This window comes from Neoarius graeffei, chromosome 15, assembly GCF_027579695.1.
Source record: "Neoarius graeffei isolate fNeoGra1 chromosome 15, fNeoGra1.pri, whole genome shotgun sequence".
Lineage (NCBI taxonomy): Eukaryota > Metazoa > Chordata > Actinopteri > Siluriformes > Ariidae > Neoarius > Neoarius graeffei.
The window spans coordinates 57,174,467-57,194,942 of record NC_083583.1 but is presented as its reverse complement, the minus strand read 5'-3'; the positions used below and the strand labels follow the sequence as shown (position 1 = coordinate 57,194,942).

Below are 20,476 nucleotides of genomic sequence, written 5' to 3'. Positions count from 1 at the left end.
CAGGATAATGCGGCTACAGATAATGAGATGAGATGAGACTAGAATCCCTCAGTTTAAACAAGTACTTCTTTTTTCAGCAAGTAAGCCACCTTCCCCTCAATTTGTCTTCTGAGAGGGAAAATATCTGTTTCTTAATGTAATAGACATTTTTATTTATAACATAATGCTTGAAGGACAGCGCAGTGTGCAGCAGGTCGCATCACCACCTTACAGATCAGGGATCCTGGGTTCAATTCTGTGCTCGGATTACTGTCTAATGTGTGGAGTTTCTCCCCATGGTCATGTGCGTTTCCTCCCTCTGTCCAAAAAACATGCAGGTATGTCGAGTGGCTGTGATAAAGTACTGCTCGGTAGGTATGTGCATGCAGGAACTGATGTCCTATCCAAGATGAATTTTCTCTTTCTCCTTGGACACTGTTCCTCGGATGGACTCTGGACCTGTCATGACCCAGACCAGGATGGAACAGTTGCTGAAGATGAATTAATGTTTGTATTACTTCAGCTCTTTCAAATCCCTAGAGTAATGTGGTTAAGGTTTTGTCCCTTCTACAGTATGTTGTCTGTTTCCTATTAATAGCAAAGGTGTGCCACTCGTGTGCATCCTCTCACTATTCTTGTCAGTTGGAGTGATCCACGGGGCCTGGCATTCCTGCACATAGACATAAGGCTACATAAGTAACCTTCCTTTCTATGGCTTTTTTGGACCACTGGGATGATTTTCTTGGGAAGTATTGGAGACTGCGTATCAAAACTATCATGAAAGTTCATAACAGGCCTGATTGTGCACCCTTCAGATGATAATGGACAGCATTCACAAACGCTGCTGATACTGCGCTTTATTGAGGATCCCATGTTAATCAATGTGGCATTGCTTTGCCTCATCCAGATGTGAGTATGATGGGGGGGGAAAAGTCCTAGTCCTAGTTCACACTGCTGTTGCAAATATGCTATGTAGGCAAAAGCTTGTTGAACATCCGATTCTAAAGGCATGACATTAATTTGGAGTTGCCATCCCCCTCCCCCACCTCTTGATGCTACTGTATAACAGCCTCCACTCTTCTGGGAAGTCTTCCCATTGGATTTTGGAATGATGTTTGGTGATTTGTGCCATTTAGCCACAAAGCATTAGTGAGGTAGCCATAGCCTGCTTTGAATGGCGTTGACAAAAGAAGGCACCACTGTTCAACTATATCTGTGAAATCACCCTTACCTCACCCTTCAAGATACAGTTGTGCTCATAAGTTTACCTACCCTGGCAGAATTTTTGCTTTCTTGGCCTTTTTTCAGAGAATATGAATGATAACACAAAAACTTTTTTCCCCCCACTCATGGTTAGTGGTTGGGTGAAGCCATTTATTGATAAGCAACTGTGTTTTCTATTTTTAAATCATAATGACAACAAAAAAACATCCAAATGACCCTGATCAAAAGTTTACATACCCCAGTTCTTAATACGTGTATTGCCCCCTCGAACATCAATGACAGCCTGAAGTCTTTTGTGGTAGTTGTGGATGAGGCTCTTTATTTTCTCAGATGGTAAAGCTGCCCATTCTTCTTGGCAAAAAGCCTCCAGTTCCTGTAAATTCCTGGGCTGTCTTGCATGAACTGTGCGCTTGAGATCTCCCCAGAGTGGCTCAATGATATTGAGGTCAGGAGACTGAGATGGCCACTCCAGAACCTTCACTTTGTTCTGCTGTAGCCAATGACAGGTCGACTTGGCCTAGTGTTTTGGATCGTTGTCATGTTGGAACGTCCAAGTACATCCCATGCGCAGCTTCCGGGTTAATGAGTGCAAATTTGCCTCCAGTATTTGCTGATAACGTGCTGCGTTCATCTTTCCTTCAACTGTGACCAAGTTTCCTGTGCCTTTGTAGCTCACACATCCCCAAAACATCAGCGATCCACCTCCGTGCTTTACAGTAGGAATGGTGCTCCTTTCATCATAGGCCTTGTTGACACCTCTCCAAATGTAACGTTTATGGTTGTGGCCAAAAAGTTCAATTTTGGGCTCATCACTCCAAATTACCTTGTTCCAGAAGTTTTGAGGCTCGTCTCTGTGCTGTTTGGTGTAAATTTTTGTTGGTCTACTTGACCGTGGTTTGGTTTTAACAGAGCCCCTGATTTTCCATTTGTTAATCACAGTTTGAACACTGCTGACTGGCATTATCAATTCCGTGGATATCTTTTTGTATCCCTTTCCTGTTTTATACAGTTCAACTACCTTTTCCCGTAGATCCGTTGACAATTCTTTTGCTTTCCCCATGACTCAGAATCCAGAAACATCAGTGGTTGGATGAAAGATGCAAGAGTCTGTCTGGATCCCAGAAACTCACTCAGCTTTTATGCACACACACTGATTACAAGCAAACAGATCACAGGTGAGGATGCTACCTTTAGTAGCCATTCAAACCCATTTGTGTCAACTTCTGTGCATGCTATCAGGCCAAAATCACCAGGGTATGATAACTTTTGATCAGGGTCATTTGGGTAGTTTCTGTTGTCATTATGATTTAAAAAGAGAAAACACAGTCGTTTGACAATAAATGGTTTCACCCAACCACTAAGCATGAGTGGAAAAGATGTTTTTGTGTTATCATTCATATTCTCTGAAAAATGGTCAAAGAATCATAGATTCTGCCAGGGTATGTAAACTTATGAGCACAACTGTAAAAGGCAAAGCTGTCTTGAGACAGCAGAAGCCCATTGTGCCACAGTGACTCCTTCAGCTGATAAAATGCAGGTCTGGTTTGATGGGCATGAACACTAACAATTGTTGAAACCATGGTTTATTCAGCCAGAATGGTGCCATCAACAACACGGTCATCCATAATGGCTCATATTACAGATCCTCTTACCAGGTTCACACACATCACCACAGGATCATTTCAGAAATGCAGACAGGTGACAAATTAAAGGGGAAAATAACATGTCTGTTGGGCCACCAAAATCCACCATAACAAGCTCTGTACATGCTGGAACTGTACTGTATACCATTCTTCCAAAAGCCCTTCCTTCAGTTGGTGTTTCTGATGGTGCTGGAGAATGCTGTCCATCACATTGGTACAAAATCTTTTCTCAGAGGGGTTCAATTGGGTTGAGATCTGGTGACCGTGAAGCCCACAGTGTATGATTTACATCATTTTAATATTCGTCAAACCATTCAGTGAGCCCTCATGCCTTGTGGATGTGGACACTTCCATCCTGGAAAATGCCACACAAGTACAGTTAGGTCCATAAATATTTGGACAGAGACGACATTTTTCTCATTTTGGTTCTGTACATTACCACAATGAATTTTGAACAAAACAATTCAGCTGCAGTTGAAGTTCAGACTTTCAGCTTTAATTCAGTGGGTTGAACAAAATGATTGCATAAAAATGTGAGGAACTAAAGCATTTTTTAAACACAATCCCTTCATTTCAGGGGCTCAAAAGTAATTGGACAAATTAAATAATTGTAAATAAAATGTTCATTTCTAATACTTGGTTGAAAACCCTTTGTTGGCAATGACTGCCTGAAGTCTTGAACTCATGGACATCACCAGACGCTGTGTTTCCTCCTTTTTAATGCTCTGCCAGGCCTTTACTGCAGCGGTTTTCAGTTGCTGTTTGTTTGTGGGCCTTTCTGTCTGAAGTTTAGTCTTTAACAAGTAAAATGCATGCTCAATTGGGTTGAGATCAGGTGACTGACTTGGCCATTCAAGAATATTCCACTTCTTTGTTTTAATAAACTCCTGGGTTGCTTTGGCTTTATGTTTTGGGTCATTGTCCATCTGTATTATGAAACGCCGACCAATCAGTTTGGCTGGATTTGAGCACACAGTATGTCTCTGAATACCTCAGAATTCATCCGGCTGCTTCTGTCCTGTGTCACATCATCAATAAACACTAGTGACCCAGTGCCACTGGCAGCCATGCATGCCCAAGCCATCACACTGCCTCCGCCGTGTTTTACAGATGATGTGGTATGCTTTGGATCATGAGCTGTACCACGCCTTCGCCATACTTTTTTTTCTTTCCATCATTCTGGTAGAGGTTGATCTTGGTTTCATCTGTCCAAAGAATGTTCTTCCAGAACTCTGCTGGCTTTTTTAGATGTTTTTTTTTAGCAAAGTCCAATCTTGCCTTTTTATTCTTGAGGCTTATGAGTGGCTTGCACCGTGCAGTGAACCCTCTGTATTTACTTTCATGCAGTCTTCTCTTTATGGTAGATTTGGATATTGATAGGCCTACCTCCTGGAGATTGTTGTTCACTTGGTTGACTGTTGTGAAGGGGTTTCTCTTCACCATGGAAATTATTCTGCGATCATCCACCACTGTTGTCTTCTGTGAGTGTCCAGGTCTTTTTGCATTGATGAGTTCACCAGTGCTTTCTTTCTTTCTTTCTTTCTTTCTCTCTCAGGATGTACCAAACTGTAGATTTTGCCACTCCTAATATTGTAGCAATTTCTCGGATGGGTTTTTTCTGTTTTCGCAGCTTAAGGATGGCTTGTTTCACCTGCATGGAAAGCTCCTTTGACCGCATGTTTTCTTCACAGCAAAATCTTCCAAATGCAAGCACCACACCTCAAATCAACTCCAGGCCTTTTATCTGCTTAATTGAGAATGACATAACGAAGGAATTGCCCGCACCTGCCTATTAAATAGCCTTTGAGTCAATTGTCCAATTACTTTTGGTCCCTTTAAAAACAGGGTGGCACATGTTAAGGAGCTGAAACTCCTAAACCCTTCATCCAATTTTAATGTGGATACCCTCAAATGAAAGCTGAAAGTCTGGACTTTATGTCCATGTCCATTATATAACTATAACTTGAATATGTTTCAGTAAACAGGTAAAAAAACAATTTGTGTCAGTGTCCAAATATATATGGACCTAACTGTATATAAAAGTTTCATCCTTGATTTAAAAGCGATCAGTCCGAATATATTTGGTATTGATTTGCAGTGACTATTGCCTCTAAGGGGACAAGTGGATCCCAGCAAGTCAAGTTAATTTGTGTAGGGCTTTTAACAACAGGCATTGTCGTAAAGCAGCTTTACAGAAAATTTAAAGATTGAGCTAATTTTATCCCTAATGATCAAGCCTGTGGCGATGGTGGGAAGGGAAAAACTCCCTCAGATGACCTGAGGAAGAAACTTTGAGAGGAACCAGACTCAAAAGGGAACCCATCCTCATCTGGGTGATAACAGATAGCATTATTATAAATAACTTGATTCTATAACTGTGACCTATAGTCACAAAGTACAACTGTAACCAGGAAATTTCATTATAGTTTTAACATGAAGTCTGTTTTGTTGACGTTATCAACTGTTCATTGATAGAAACTTGAGTGCAAAGCTGTTCATGACAACCAACTGCAGTCGTAAAGTTATCATGGCAATATGTAGTCCTCAGCCATCGCAGCAAAACTGTAAGTGGCCAGAGCCAACTTCCAGGTGTGACTTTTGACTGTCTATATGGGGCCGTCCTCCACAGGAGCAATGTGATGAGATGCTAGCCAAACGTAGGGCATCAGGATGGATGAAGCAGGTCTGAAGAGCAGAAGAGGTCAGCATCACTGGGATCTCAGGATCGCCATGTAACGAGAGAGAGAGAGGCAGGTTGTTGGGTATGCCCAGTGTCACCTGATGAGTAAGAACAGTATACATTTTGCACTGAGTGCAAGCAGGGACTCCAGCAAAACTAACTATGACAGCATAACTACAGTGGATGTAAAAAGTATACACGCCCCCTTAAAATGATCGGTTTTTCTGATGTAAAAAAAATGAGACCGCGATAAATAATTTCAAAACTTTTCCCACCTTTAATGTGATCTATAACCTGTACAATTCAATTGAAAAACAAACAAATCTGTTAGGGGAGAAAACATTTTTTAAAAAATGTACAATAAGCTGGTTGCATAAGTGTGCACAACCTTAAACTAATACTTTGTTGAAGCACCTTTTGATTTAATTACAGCATTCAGTCATTTTGGGTCGGAGTCTATCAGCCTGACACATCTAGACTTGGCAATATTTTCTCACTCTTCCTTGCAAAAGCGCTCCGAATCTGTCAGATTGCAAGGGTGTCTCTTGCGCACAGCCCTCTTCAGGTCACCCCACAGATTTTCAATTGGATTTAGGTCTGGACTCTGGCTGGGACGTTCCAAAACTTTTTTGGGGGTTATTGTCATGCTGAAAGATGAAACTCCTTTTCATCTTTAGCTTTCTTGCAGACACCTGAAGGTTTTGGGCCAAAATTGACTGGTATTTAGAGTTATTCATAATTCCCTCCACTTTGACTAAAGCCCCTGTTCCAGCTGAAGAAAAACAACCCCAAAACATGATGCTGCCACCACCATGCTTCACCATGGGTACGGGGTTCTTTTGGTGATGCGCCATGTTGTTTTTGTACCAAACATACCTCTTGGAATTGAGGCCAAAAAGTTCAACCTTGGTTTCATCAGACATTTTCCCACATGCTTTTGGGAGAGTTGATGTGTTTTGGGGGGATTTTTTTTGCGAAATTTAGCCGAGCCTGGATGTTTTTCTTTGACCCTACCTCATAGTCCAGACATATGGAGAATACGGGAGATTGTTGTCACATGTAGTACACAACCAGTACTTGCCAGAAATTCCTGCAGCTCCTTCAGTGTTGCTGTAGGCCTCTCGGCAGCCTCCCTGACCAGTTTTCGTCTTGTCTTTTCATCGATTTTGGAGCGATGTCCAGTTCTCGGTAATGTCACTGTTCTCCCATATTTTCTCCACTTCTTAATGACTGTCTTCACTGTACTCCATGGTATATCTAATGCCGTGGAAATGTTTTTGTCCCCTTCTCCTGACTGATACCTTTCAGCACTGAGATCCCTTTGCTGCTTTGTAAGCTCTCTGTGAACCCTGGCTTTTGCTGGAGGAGGCAACGGAGTAAATGTCTGAACTTTATTTGGGGTTAATCAGAGTCATTGTAGTTGATGGCAGGTGTGAACCCAAAAAGACTGAAATCAAAAGCTCCTTCAACAAAGTATTAGTTTAAGGGTGTGCACACTTATGCGACCAGCTTATTGTACGTTTTTTATTTTTTATGTCCCCCCCCCCCCCCCCAACAGATTTGTTTGTTTTTCAATTGAATTGTACAGGTTATAGGTCACATTTAAAGGTGGGAAAAGTTCTGAAATTATTTATCGTAGTCTCATAGGTTTTTCCAATGTAAAAAAAAATAATTTTAACAGGGTGTGTAGACTTTTTATATCCACTGTTAAAGGGAGAGCCAGAATGCAACACAGAATGAGGGAGCCCTGTCAACAAACCCGGCAAACAAATCATGCCCTCCTTGCGTAACAGAGCCATTAGGTTGTCAGCTGTCTGTAGCTGCAGTATTTTATACAATAGATGAGCTGTCGTTTTCATCTCATCTCATTATCTCTAGCCGCTTTATCCTGTCCTACAGGGTCGCAGGCAAGCTGGAGCCTATCCCAGCTGACTACGGGCGAAAGGCGGGGTACACCCTGGACAAGTCGCCAGGTCATCACAGGGTTGACACATAGACACAGACAACCATTCACACTCACATTCACACCTACGGTCAATTTAGAGTCACCAGTTAACCTAACCTGCATGTCTTTGGACTGTGGGGGAAACCGGAGCACCCGAAGGAAACCCACGCGGACACGGGGAGAACATGCAAACTCCGCACAGAAAGGCCCTCGCCGGCCACGGGGCTCGAACCCGGACCTTCTTGCTGTGAGGCGACAGCGCTAACCACTACACCACCGTGCCGCCCCTGTCGTTTTCAATTAAATTTTATTTGGACATTGTACTGACAAATGGACAAATGTTACTTACATATATATTCCTATTATATATGGCTATTTTAAGTAGAGACATCCACCATTGTTTGCACTCAGTTTCCAGTGTATCTGGTCCACATTATGTCGTCTGTTGCCATATGCAATTTGTCAACCCTGCTTTATTTCAGCTAAACTACAAGATGCTTGGAGGAAGGCAATGGAAAGATTAATAACAATAAACAGATTAATTTCTCACTAACCTACAATACTTGACTATATGTTTCTACTTACAATAACCAAGAAATACATGAAACGTCTTAATTTCTTTCCCTCCTTTTATTTTCTCCTAATGCTGTTTAGACCTTTTGTGCACAACTGTATAATTGCATTCTCAACACGTACTCTTTCAAAGATAAATAAAATATAAATATGAGAACTGCAACAGAGTAAAGTCCATACAATATAATGGAAAAGGACATGGTGCCTCTTTAGTCTGGCGTGCAGATGGTGGTGGGTGTGGAATGAGGTGTTCTCAGCCGGATCTTCCTCTATAAATCAGCTGGAAGAGAACTAGGCACTCACTTGGCTGGAACACAGCTGGGTGACTCTCTGGTGAAACCCAGTGCTGCTGAGAGAACTTGATGCACTTTTATGCACAAGAACGTTACCATATACACAGAGAATCTTTCTAAAGCTGGAAATATCAAGATTGTAGATCTTTGGTAAGTGTGGAATCTATTCCAGACTCAAGATATCTAAACTGTGTAACATAATATGATGTTAAATATAATAGTCTAATAGACGTGTGACTTTGTTTGAGTTGGCATAAAGTTACAAAGAATTGTACGTAGACTTTTTTTTTGTTGAATTGCAAAAAAATACAATAAAAGCATGCAATGATCGATATCTGTATTATATCAGATTTTGATGTTTACTTGTTTGAAGTTATTTTAACGTTATCTTGAGCTTTATCTGATTGTTACATTTTCATTATCCAAGAAAGTTGTTTCACTTAATAATATTATTACTTGTATTTACTTTGGTGTTTTAGTAAAAGTATCCAAAAGCGAGCAGTTCTGATTTTGCCTATTTCCTTATCTTAAGCAGTGTGAGCACAGCGAAATAAATTGCATGTCCATAGAGAAATGTGCACCATATTCCTGGTTAACATCTCACACAGACATTGGCCGCACCAAAGCCTGTCCAAAAGATCTTTTCACAGACATCCCAAGTAACGAAGTTATATGGCACAGTAATTTGTACCATTTACAAAGCTTCTCATCATTGCAGTCATCTGGACTTGGCTGCACTAATTGAATTGCGCCTCCCAAGAGTTCCCTCTGAAATGACACACAGCCGGATGGATATTAACACAACAGCAAATCCTGTTCCACTCCCCTGCTGCATTCATTAATCATCACTGTCTGTCCCACTCTTTTTCTCCCTCTTACCAGATACCTCGAAGAGAAAGTGAGGAGACTCCACAGGGACGATGATTTGCACTGAACAAGACCCGCATCTGACCGCAGCGAAGAAGACGCGATCCCTGCGTCCGTACAGCCATCCGTCCCCGTCTCTGTGCTGCGCCTGTGGACTTTGCATCATGTTGGCTGGGATCAACATCACTCTTGTGGGTGCTTTCGGCTTTGCCAAGTTGCTGCCCGCAAATAACCCACCCATCATCATTGGGCCCCTCCTCCTGCTGGTGGCGCTGTCATTTTTTGGAGTGTGTTGCATGTTTAGTCGCCAGCCTTCCGCCTCCTCTTCTCATGCCAATGGAAGACCAGACCACTGGGGCTTAATGAGGATGGGTGGAGCTGCCTTTGAAATGGAGACCAGTGAGCCCACGCTGCAGGACACCACAGCCATTCAGCTCAGCCCGACTAACACTCTATGCTCCTCCCACCATTCTAGTTCCACTCACCTACCTGCTGTCATGCTCCACCCGTTAGAGATTGGTAACCTTCCAAATGGAAGTCATTCATCTTGTCAGTTGTCACCAAGAGAAGATATGATTCTGCTTAGCTCATATGAGATACAAAACCTTGGCTCATCTACGCGATACTGAATCATCTGGTCTGCAAGAAGCAACACTTCCTGCACCATCCTTTGAAAGTCTTGACAGCTTAACACGATACAATCAATGCTCTACACACAAAGACCTGCTTCCACTTGGCATGTCAGATCAGTCTCACTGTGGACATTACTGTAAAGACAGAAGCTCATCCGTCCATCTGACACTGTGGAAAGGAAAACAAGACTTCTACCTCATCCTGATGATTCTCAATAAAAACAAGTGTTTTTATTGAGACGTGCCAAATGATCATCTCGTTTCACTTGTTTTAATGAAGGCCTTATCAGTGTTGAATCCCAAACCAAAACGATGCAATATTCAAATGAGTTATCCAAAATGATGAAAATTGAAGAGACAACAATCCAAAGTATGACACAAAATCAACAGAACAGTTTGAAAAACATTTTGCTACGACCATCTCTGTCTGCAGATATGACTAGAAAAACAAGAAAAGAGAAAAGAAGGTATTGCAAAAGAGAGGGTCCATGAGCTACTCACAAAGTCTTACAAAGTCCGTTATAAAGGCAAATAGTGGACAAACAAGTTCTATTTCACATACTGTATACATCTCATCTCATTATCTCTAGCCGCTTTATCCTTCTACAGGGTCGCAGGCAAGCTGGGGCCTATCCCAGCTGACTACGGGCGAAAGGCGGGGTACACCCTGGACAAGTCGCCAGGTCATCACAGGGCTGACACATAGACACAGACAACCATTCAGACTCACATTCACACCTACGGTCAATTTAGAGTCACCAGTTAACCTAACCTGCATGTCTTTGGACTGTGGGGGAAACCGGAGCACCCGGAGGAAACCCACACGGACACGCAAACTCCGCACAGAAAGGCCCTTGCCGGCCACGGGGCTCGAACCCGGACCTTCTTGCTGTGAGGCGACAGCGCTAACCACTACACCACCGTGCCGCCCCACTATATACATTATATAATAATTTTTATTCTGTCCACATTCACTGGATATGAGCAATCGTACGCTCTGATTGGCTAATCTACTACTAAGATATCAGCTCATATACTGTGAGTAGAAAAAAAACAAAATGGCGACGTGTGTTACTGAACCAACCGAGGACGAAAGAAAAACTCTACTCGAAAACAAAACCCCAAAAATACAAAACAAGCTACAAAATATGGAATGAAAGTATTTGATGGTAAGAACATCTTTTTTTTCCTAGAATTATTACTACAGCATTTTTCAAAAATTGCTACAGTCATTTTGCCAGTTTGTTGACATTCTTCATCCTTAAGCATTAAAATTTGTTGAATTTTTATTTTATTTTATTTTTTTTAGACTGGTTCAAAAGCTCAAAGAAGTTTGAAAGTAACATAACTGAAATGTCCAAGAAAGAATTAAATAAATGTCTAAAGCTATTCTATACCTCAGCACGACACCAAGACGGCACTTTCTATAAAAACAACACTAAATTCAATTCGTGCAGCCATCGATAGGTTTTTAAGAAGTCTGCCTAAGTGGAAATTTTGTCAGATGCTTTGTATAAAGTTTTTATTTCTCGAATTTGCTAAAAATAAAAATGCTGTTTCTCAAAATCCAGTGAATGTGGATAGAATAAAATGGTTATTCCACTCAATCTCATCGTTCTCATCGTCTTATAGCCAATTCGGTGCTACGCGCCTCATCAGCTATCAGCTCACGTACAACTCAATTTCGTGGAATAACTGTTAAATATTACTTGTAATGATAAAGGAGGGGCAGCACAGCAGTGTAGTGGTTAGCACTGGCGCCTCACAGCAAGAAGGTCCTGGGTTCGAGCCCCGTGGCCGGCGAGGGCCTTTCTGTGCGGAGTTTGCATGTTCTCCCCGTGTCCGCGTGGGTTTCGTCCGGGTGCTCCGGTTTCCCCCACAGTCCAAAGACATGCAGGTTAGGTTAACTGGTGACTCTAAATTGACCGTAGGTGTGAATGTGAGTGTGAATGGTTGTCTGTGTCTATGTGTCAGCCCTGTGATGACCTGGCGACTTGTCCAGGGTGTACCCCGCCTTTCGCCCGTAGTCAGCTGGGATAGGCTCCAGCTTGCCTGCAACCCTGTAGAAGGATAAAGCGGCTAGAGATAATGAGATGAGATGATGAAGGAGCAATATCACAGAATGTGAATGGTAAATTTTCACTTTTTTTATCACTAGCACTGATGCTCATGAGTCACTACATAGACAATTAAATATATCTGATCAGGTTACAAACAAACATGTCGTGTTAATGGGTTGGAAGATAAGGTTCTTTGAGAATCAAAGCCCTGTGTCATAGAACCTTAGGCACTCTGCTTCACACCAGATCCTACAGCAAAAAACTACTGCATTTTACACTTTGAGTTATTGGATTATTTGGAGAATTTTTTGTAACGCATCAAAAGAGGGAAAGTGAAAGTATGTATTTGCAAAGCAACTTACACTTGAGACAGGATACACAAACAGTTGAATATTTGGTCAAAGACCCAACAGTGGCCTCTTAGTGTTGCCACTAGTGTTGGGTATGGCGTTCTTTTGGTGATGCGCAGTGTTGTTTTTACGCCAAACATGCCTTTTGGAATTGTGGCCAAAAAGTTCAACCTTGGGGTGGCACGGTGGTGTAGTGGTTAGCGCTGTCGCCTCACAGCAAAAAGGTCCGGGTTCGAGCCCCAGGGCCGGCGAGGGCCTTTCTGTGCAGAGTTTGCATGTTCTCCCCGTGTCCGCGTGGGTTTCCTCCGGGTGCTCCGGTTTCCCCCACAGTCCAAAGACATGCAGGTTAGGTTAACTGGTGACTCTAAAAATTGACCGTAGGTGTGAATGTGAGTGTGAATGGTTGTCTGTGTCTATGTGTCAGCCCTGTGATGACCTGGTGACTTGTCCAGGGTGTACCCCGCCTTTCGCCCGTAGTCAGCTGGGATAGGCTCCAGCTTGCCTGCGACCCTGTAGAACAGGATAAAGTGACTGGAGATAATGAGATGAGAAGTTCAACCTTGGTTTCACCAGAACACATTTTCCCACATGCTTTTGGGAGAGTTGATGGCTTTTTGGGTTTTTTTGCAAAATTTAGCCGGGCCTGGATGTTTTTCTTTGACCCTACCTTATAGTCCAGACATATGGAGAATATGGGAGATTGTTGTCACATGTAGTACACAACCAGTACTTGCCAGAAATTCCTACAGCTCCTTCACTGTTGCTGTACACTTGTTGCCAAGAAAAAATCTTGTTTTTCCCCTGAACAGATTTTTGTTTTTCAATTGAATTGTACAAGTTATAGGTCACATTAAAGGTGGGAAAAGTTTTGAAATTATTTATCGTGGTCTCGTTTTTTTTTTTATATCAGAAAAACCGATCATTTTAACGGGGTGTGTAGACTTTTTATCTCTACTGTATGCTAAATATAAATCCATTTTAGACATGAATGAACAATTCTGTGCAAGTACCTTAAACATTTAGTAATGCCTACGGGGGGAAATTGCATCGAAAACAAAGTAAACACGCCATATTTTAAAGGAAATTAGATAAGGTGGTTATCGGTAGAACTAAGCCAAAATGCAAAATCCTGTCTTATCACATGGATGTCAGTGCGTCCAGGACAAACATCCAAACGCTGCAGCTAATGTTGTTAACTCTGCAGTCATGTTTGCACAGGGTCACAGCAGCAGCACCATCTGTGCATTACAGTTTGATTCCAGCTGCCTCAAAGCAGATTAAATCAGCCTCTAATGTCTGAAAACACATCAGAACTGGCAAACAACGTTCCCGCTCTTCATTAAAATATTGCACTATTACTGTAATTACAGTGGTGCTTGAAAGTTTGTGAACCCTTTAGAATTTTCTATATTTCTGCATAAATATGACCTAAAACATCATCAGATTTTCACACAAGTCCTAAAAGTTGATAAAGAGAACCCAGTTAAACAAATGAGACAAAAATATTATACTTGGTCATTTATTTATTGAGGAAAATGATCCAATATTACACATCTGTGAGTGGCAAAAGTATGTGAACCTTTGCTTTCAGTATCTGGTGTGACCCCCTTGTGCAGCAATAACTGCAACTAAACGTTTCTGGTAACTGTTGATCAGTCCTGCACACCAGCTTGGAGGAATTTTAGCCCATTCCTCCGTACAGAACAGCTTCAACTCTGGGATGTTGGTGGGTTTCCTCACATGAACTGCTCGCTTCAGGTCCTTCCACAACATTTCGATTGGATTAAGGTCAGGACTTTGACTTGGCCATTCCAAAACATTAACTTTATTCTTCTTTAACCATTCTTTGGTAGAACGACTTGTGTGCTTAGGGTTGCTGTCTTGCTGCATGATCCACCTTCTCTTGAGATTCAGTTCATGGACAGATGTCATGACATTTTCCTTTAGAATTCACTGGTATAATTCAGAATTCATTGTTCCATCAATGATGGCAAGCCGTCCTGGCCCAGATGCAGCAAAACAGGCCCAAACCATGATACTACCACCACCATGTTTCACAGATGGGATAAGGTTCTTATGCTGGAATGCAGTGCTTTCCTTTCTCCAAACATAACGCTTCTCATTTAAACCAAAAAGTTCTATTTTGGTCTCATCTGTCCACAAAACATTTTTCCAATAACCTTCTGGCTAGTCCACATGATCTTGAGCAAACTGCAGATGAGCAGCAATGTTCTTTTTGGAGAGCAGTGGCTTTCTCCTTGCAACCCTGCCATGCACACCATTGTTGTTCAGTGTTCTCCTGATGGTGGACTCATGAGCATTAACATTAGCCAATGTGAGAGAGGCTTTCAGTTGCTTAGAAGTTACCCTGGGGTCTTTTGTGACCTCGATGACTATTACACGCCTTGCTCTTGGAGTGATCTTTGCTGGTCGACCACTCCTGGGGAGGGTAACAATGGTCTTAAATTTCCTCCATTTGTACACAATCTGTCTGACTGTGGATTGGTGGAGTCCAAACTCTTTAGAGATGGTTCTGTAACCTTTTCCAGCCTGATGTGCATCAACAACGCTTTTTCTGAGGTCCTCAGAAATCTCCTTTGTTCGTGCCATGATACACTTCCATAAACATGTGTTGTGAAGATCAGACTTTGATAGATCCCTGTTCTTTAAATAAAACAGGGTGCCCACTCACACCTGATTATCGTCCCATTGATTGAAAACACCTGACTCTAATTTCACCTTTAAATTTACTGCTAATCCTCGAGGTTCACATACTTTTGCCACTCACAGATATGTAATATTGGATCATTTTCCTCAATAAATAAATGACCAAGTATAATATTTTTGTCTCATTTGTTTAACTGGGTTCTCTTTATCTACTTTTAGGACTTGTGTGAAAATCTTTTGTTTTAGGTCATATTTATGCAGGAATATAGAAAATTCTAAAGGGTTCACAAACTTTCAAGCACCACTGTATTATAAGAAAAGTGAAACACTGTTCTTGGCTTCTGGTCAATGCTCTTAGACACTGATAAGCTGTAAAGATGCTATTGAGGGCTACTGACGATTTATTTTATTATTATTATTATTATTATTATTATTAATTATTTATTTATTTATTTATTTTTTAAATCCAGAAGTTAATTTATGCTGGATGCTCCTAAAACAGAGACTTGTTCCAGACCCTTCCAAAAACTACAGGGGTCTAATTTCCAATTATATAACTACTGTATAATAGTTCAAATCATAGTTGTAGTGTAATCAGTTTGTCATGCACACTGTATATGCTTTTGTATCAATTGTGTTAGCGAACCCAGAGTTTAAAAACACTTTCTTTTATATAGAAGCATGCAGTAGTTATGTGAATTTACTGTATGTGAGTACACAAAATATTCACATCAATTGAGATGTATAACATTTCCATATTCATGCACTATGTCTGGACCTGTTAAATTCTACTGCATCCAATATCCATTGCCTGTCTTTAGTTGTAATTACTGGAAAATGCAAACATATCTGTAGTTATACTCCATTAGTGTCCATGAAAGACTAATCAGCATGTTAGCATGAATTATCTTGCCCTGTTGGAGGACGTTATGCACTGGGCTATTTGGAGAGAGCATAATTCTATTTTTTGAAAGCTCTGAATGGAGAATTAGACATGTGCACCAACAATCGGAGATGGAACCAGGAGGTACAACCGTGATATCGTTTTACATTATATGGACACGAGTGTTTCACTTGTATTTTTCATACATGCTACATCTGGGACATGGAGAACCAAAACCATGACATAAATCTCTATATGTCACTTGTGAGGAAATCGGTGAATTGTTTTGATAAATTTGGGTACTTGTTGTTTGTGAATGTGTCGATATAATAAAAAGAAAAATCACACGTTAGCTTGAAGATATGAAGTTTATCTGCTCATGTTGAAAAACTTGAATTTTTCATACAAAATATATTGTGAATCTGAGCGACATATTTAAATAATATTGGCTGGCGTTGAGTGGTATATCAGATATATTCCATTCAGTATTATGCTAGCTGAATGAGTCGAAGAGGAGTAGCTGAATGGAATATATGATCTCATCTCATTATCTCTAGCCGCTTTATCCTGTTCTACAGGGTCGCAGGCAAGCTGGAGCCTATCCCAGCTGACTGCAGGCGAAAGGCGGGGTACACCCTGGACAAGTCGCCAGGCCATCACAGGGCTGACACATAGACACAGACAACCATTCACACTCACATTCACACCTACGGTCAATTTAGAGTCACCAGTTAACCTAACCTGCATGTCTTTGGACTGTGGGGGAAACCGGAGCACCCGGAGGAAACCCACACGGCCACGGGGAGAACATGCAAACTCCACACAGAAAGGCCCTCGCCGGCCACGGGGCTTGAACCCCGACCTTCTTGCTGTGAGGCGACAGCGCTAACCACTACACCACCGTGCCGCCCGGAATATATGATATACCATGAAAAAAAAGCCATTATTATTATACATACACATTCCAACTCGTCTTTCTCTTTGAAAATTCTCTCAAAATCTTCCGTATTTAATGAAGCAAACCTGGCGGCCATGTTTGTTTATAAATTGTCACAGTCACTCGCTAGCGCAGAAGTTTTACATCTCTGATGTGTCTCTTCAGTTTTTTGATGCCCGTTGGTATGTTTTTCTCTTGTAAATATGCGTGAAGAATATCTAATGAAGTTTTGGTAGCCTATTGGGTGTTCAGTGCGTCTTTCTCTTTCCCAGCGAACAAAGAAATGCTTCTGTGCATGCGCAGCAGAAAACTTTTCTCAGTGAATATTCACATCAGCTCCGACATGTGACGTCATGTTGTCTTGACAACCATGCAATATCGTAAACCATATTCAACGCTCATACTCCATTGGGTAGAGTGATGTAATACATGTAGGATAAGCGATATGCTAATAATATTGCATGCTATGAAACCCACTAGAAGGGAATAGAACATGTTTTTATTCCATCGAGAAAGTGTTCTGTATGTATAATTCCTGATATTTCACTCTGATGACATCACTCCCAGTGTTTTCCTGCTGACTAGACATGCATTGTCAAAATGCCAAACCAGTTCAAAATTAAAATTATTTTGATTAACTTGCGGGGTTTTTTTTGTGGATATGTCCATATAATATAAAGAACATTACATAGTGATGGGAAGATCTCATCTCATCTCATTATCTCTAGCCGCTTTATCCTGTTCTACAGGGTCGCAGGCAAGCTGGAGCCTATCCCAGCTGACTACGGGCGAAAGGCGGGGTACACCCTGGACAAGTCACCAGGTCATCACAGGGCTGACACATAGACACAGACAACCATTCACACTCACATTCACACCTACGCTCAATTTAGAGTCACCAGTTAACCTAACCTGCATGTCTTTGGACTGTGGGGGAAACCGGAGCACCCGGAGGAAACCCACGCGGACACGGGGAGAACATGCAAACTCCACACAGAAAGGCCCTCGCCGGCCACGGGGCTCAAACCCAGACCTTCTTGCTGTGAGGCGACAGCGCTAACCACTACACCACTGTGCCGCCCTGATGGGAAGATATGAAGTTTAACTTCTTGTGTTGAAAATATTTTCACTCATTCATTTTACTCACTTGTGAATTTATTCACTGCTCAACGATAAACTTCATATCTTTGCACAACTGTGTAATATCAGAATCAGATTCAGAAAAAGCTTTATTGCTAAATAATTGTTGCAACTACAAGGAATTTAGCTTGAAGTTAAAGTGCTAAATAAATAAATACTAAATAAAGACAGTCTATTCTAATAAAAGAGCTACATAAAAACAGTCTATTCGAAGATATTAAGAAATAAGTAGTAAAATAAACAAGATAGAAATAAGATAAAATAAATAAAGAACTGTGCAAATCAGGTAAACAACTTGGGGGGGGGGGGGGGGCAGAGTAAATGGGGGTCACTGGTCTTGTTTATTGGGGGGGAGTGGACCAGGAGTCTGAGGAATGGTACTGGTGGGGAGGGGGCAGGGGCAGAGTAAGTGGGGGTCACTAGTCATGTTTATGAGGCCAGCAGCAGTAGGAAAGAAACTGTTTCTGTGGCGTGAGGTTTTGGCCTTGATGGATCGCAGCCTTCTGCCGGAGGGGAGTGTCTCAAAGAGTTTATGACTGGGTTGGGAGGGATCAGACACAATCTTTCTTGCCTGCCTCAGTGTCCTAGAGGTGAACAGGTCCTCAAGTGAAGGCAGGCTGCAGCCCATCACCTACTCTGCCAAGCGAATGAGACCCTGCAGTCTACCCTTGTCCCTGGCAGAGGCAGCAATGTACCAGATGGTGATGGAGGAGGTGAGGATGGACTCAATGATGGCTGTGTAGAAGTGCACCATCATTGCCTTTGACAGGTTGAACTTCTTTAACTGCCGCAAGAAGTACATCATCTATATATCCAAGTGCTTTCAACCATAGATTTTTTTTAATTTACAAGCCTAATTAATTGAGAAACTGAGAATATAGTGGGAATATAGATAAACTTAAAAGTCTACATTGATATAAATCCTGATTTAAACAGTCAGCCCTATAAATACCTCTTAAGAGTCAGCAACAATATTCTATACAATTCTGTTTTGCTCGGTTGTTCTGTCTATTTGTGTATTTTTACATTCATGTCACACTGTCATGTATTTGCACTTTATGTAGTCCTGTGAATTGTTGTTCATCTCTGTTAGCCCTTCAATAGATTGCTGACCTGCCCATGGTGTATTTCGCCTCCCACCTGAAGTCATTTGGGATTGGCTCCAGCAGCCTCCCCCAAGATCCTGATAGACAAGCAGGATGGATGGATGAATGTAGTCTTATGTACTGTGCTACTACATCATTATGTGTTGCATCATGGCCCTGAAGAAACAATGCTTCATTCCAATACAAGTTCATATAGAGGAATGACAAAACTCACCTGAATTGAACTTGAAAACAGAACTTGAATATTTGATACTTCTAGCTTAACAGGGACCTTGCTGTTTTAGTTAGTGTTCTCAGGCTTGTCTGTCGTAAAGTAAAGGGTAATAATAACATACCAAAGGTCTAATGTGTTTAGCATACTTCTGAAACCATTGTTCTCGATAACACCATAAGATTGCATGTTATTACAGGTGAAATGCGGCTACTGACACAGGCCGTAAGTCCATTTTATTGACGCGTATGCTAAAATATTTTAAGTCAGGTTCTGTAACTTGTATTGGTTTTGAGCAATGAAAAATGACAAAATACAATACTGGCATCTTCAGGCATTAGGTACAGTATGTATTTCGTCCAAATCATCTGGACTTTAAATGTTCAGCTTATCAATGCAAAATCATGTCAGAGCTCAGACATCAAGTATCCAAACAAATCCAAAGAAATTTTTATTTATTCTTCTTTAGCAACCACTTCATGCTGGTCAGGGTTGTAGCAGACACAAAGCCTATCCCAGTAACACTGGGCAGGAGGGGAAATGCACCCTGGCTGGGATGCCAGTCCATGACAAGACACTATGCATGCACGTTCATACACTCATTAACACCGAGGAAACATCCATCCATCCATTCATTATCTGTAACTGCTTATCCTGTGCAGGGTCACGGGCAAGCTGGAGCCTATCCCAGCTGACTATGGGCAAGAGGCGTGGTACACCCTGGACAAGTCGCCAGATCATCGCAGAGCTGACACATAGAGACAAACAACCATTCACACCTACAGTCAATTTAGAGCCACCAATTAGCCTAACCTGCATGTCTTTGGACTGTGGGGGGAAACCGGAGCACCTGGAGGAAACCCACGCAGACATGGGGAGAACATGCAAACTCCACACAGAAAGGCCCCTGTCAGCCATTGGGCTTGAACCCAAAACCTTCTTGCTGTGAGGCAACAGTGCTAACCACTGCACCACCGTGCCACCCCAGGAGAAATTCAGAGTGGACTGTTTACTGGAATGTTTTCAGAGGTGGGTGGAAACCCACATGGACACACGGCCAAGCAAACCTGTAATTTAGAATAAATTAACTCTAACTGGTGAAGCAATGCTACAACCCTCCTAACTACTGTAGTTAGATACAGCTGGTTATAGAACTAATTGGTACAAGTCAATGCAACTGTCACTTAATGAGGCTTAATTTTCAACTATATTATTCATGTATTATGATCATGCTATTATTACACAAGTTTGTCCAGCATAAAATCAGTGCTACCTTTTAGAGTCAA

General features: G+C 41.7%; 1 protein-coding gene across 1 annotated transcript; it reads left to right on the top strand.

The window, feature by feature from the left end:
* The first annotated feature begins 22 nt into the window (after nucleotides 1–22).
* LOC132898924 (transmembrane protein 275-like) lies at nucleotides 23–10,263 on the top strand. The gene is made up of 2 exons (XM_060940592.1): nucleotides 23–486; nucleotides 9,220–10,263. Exon 2 carries the CDS (start codon nucleotides 9,258–9,260, stop codon nucleotides 9,831–9,833), a length of 576 nt encoding a protein of 191 aa, XP_060796575.1. The 5' UTR covers nucleotides 23–486; nucleotides 9,220–9,257; the 3' UTR covers nucleotides 9,834–10,263.
* The last annotated feature ends 10,213 nt before the right edge of the window (nucleotides 10,264–20,476 follow it).

Coding starts and splice junctions, on each gene's coding strand:
- LOC132898924 (XM_060940592.1), top strand. CDS start 9,258: ATGATTTGCACTGAACAAGACCCGCATCTGACCGCAGCGAAGAAGACG.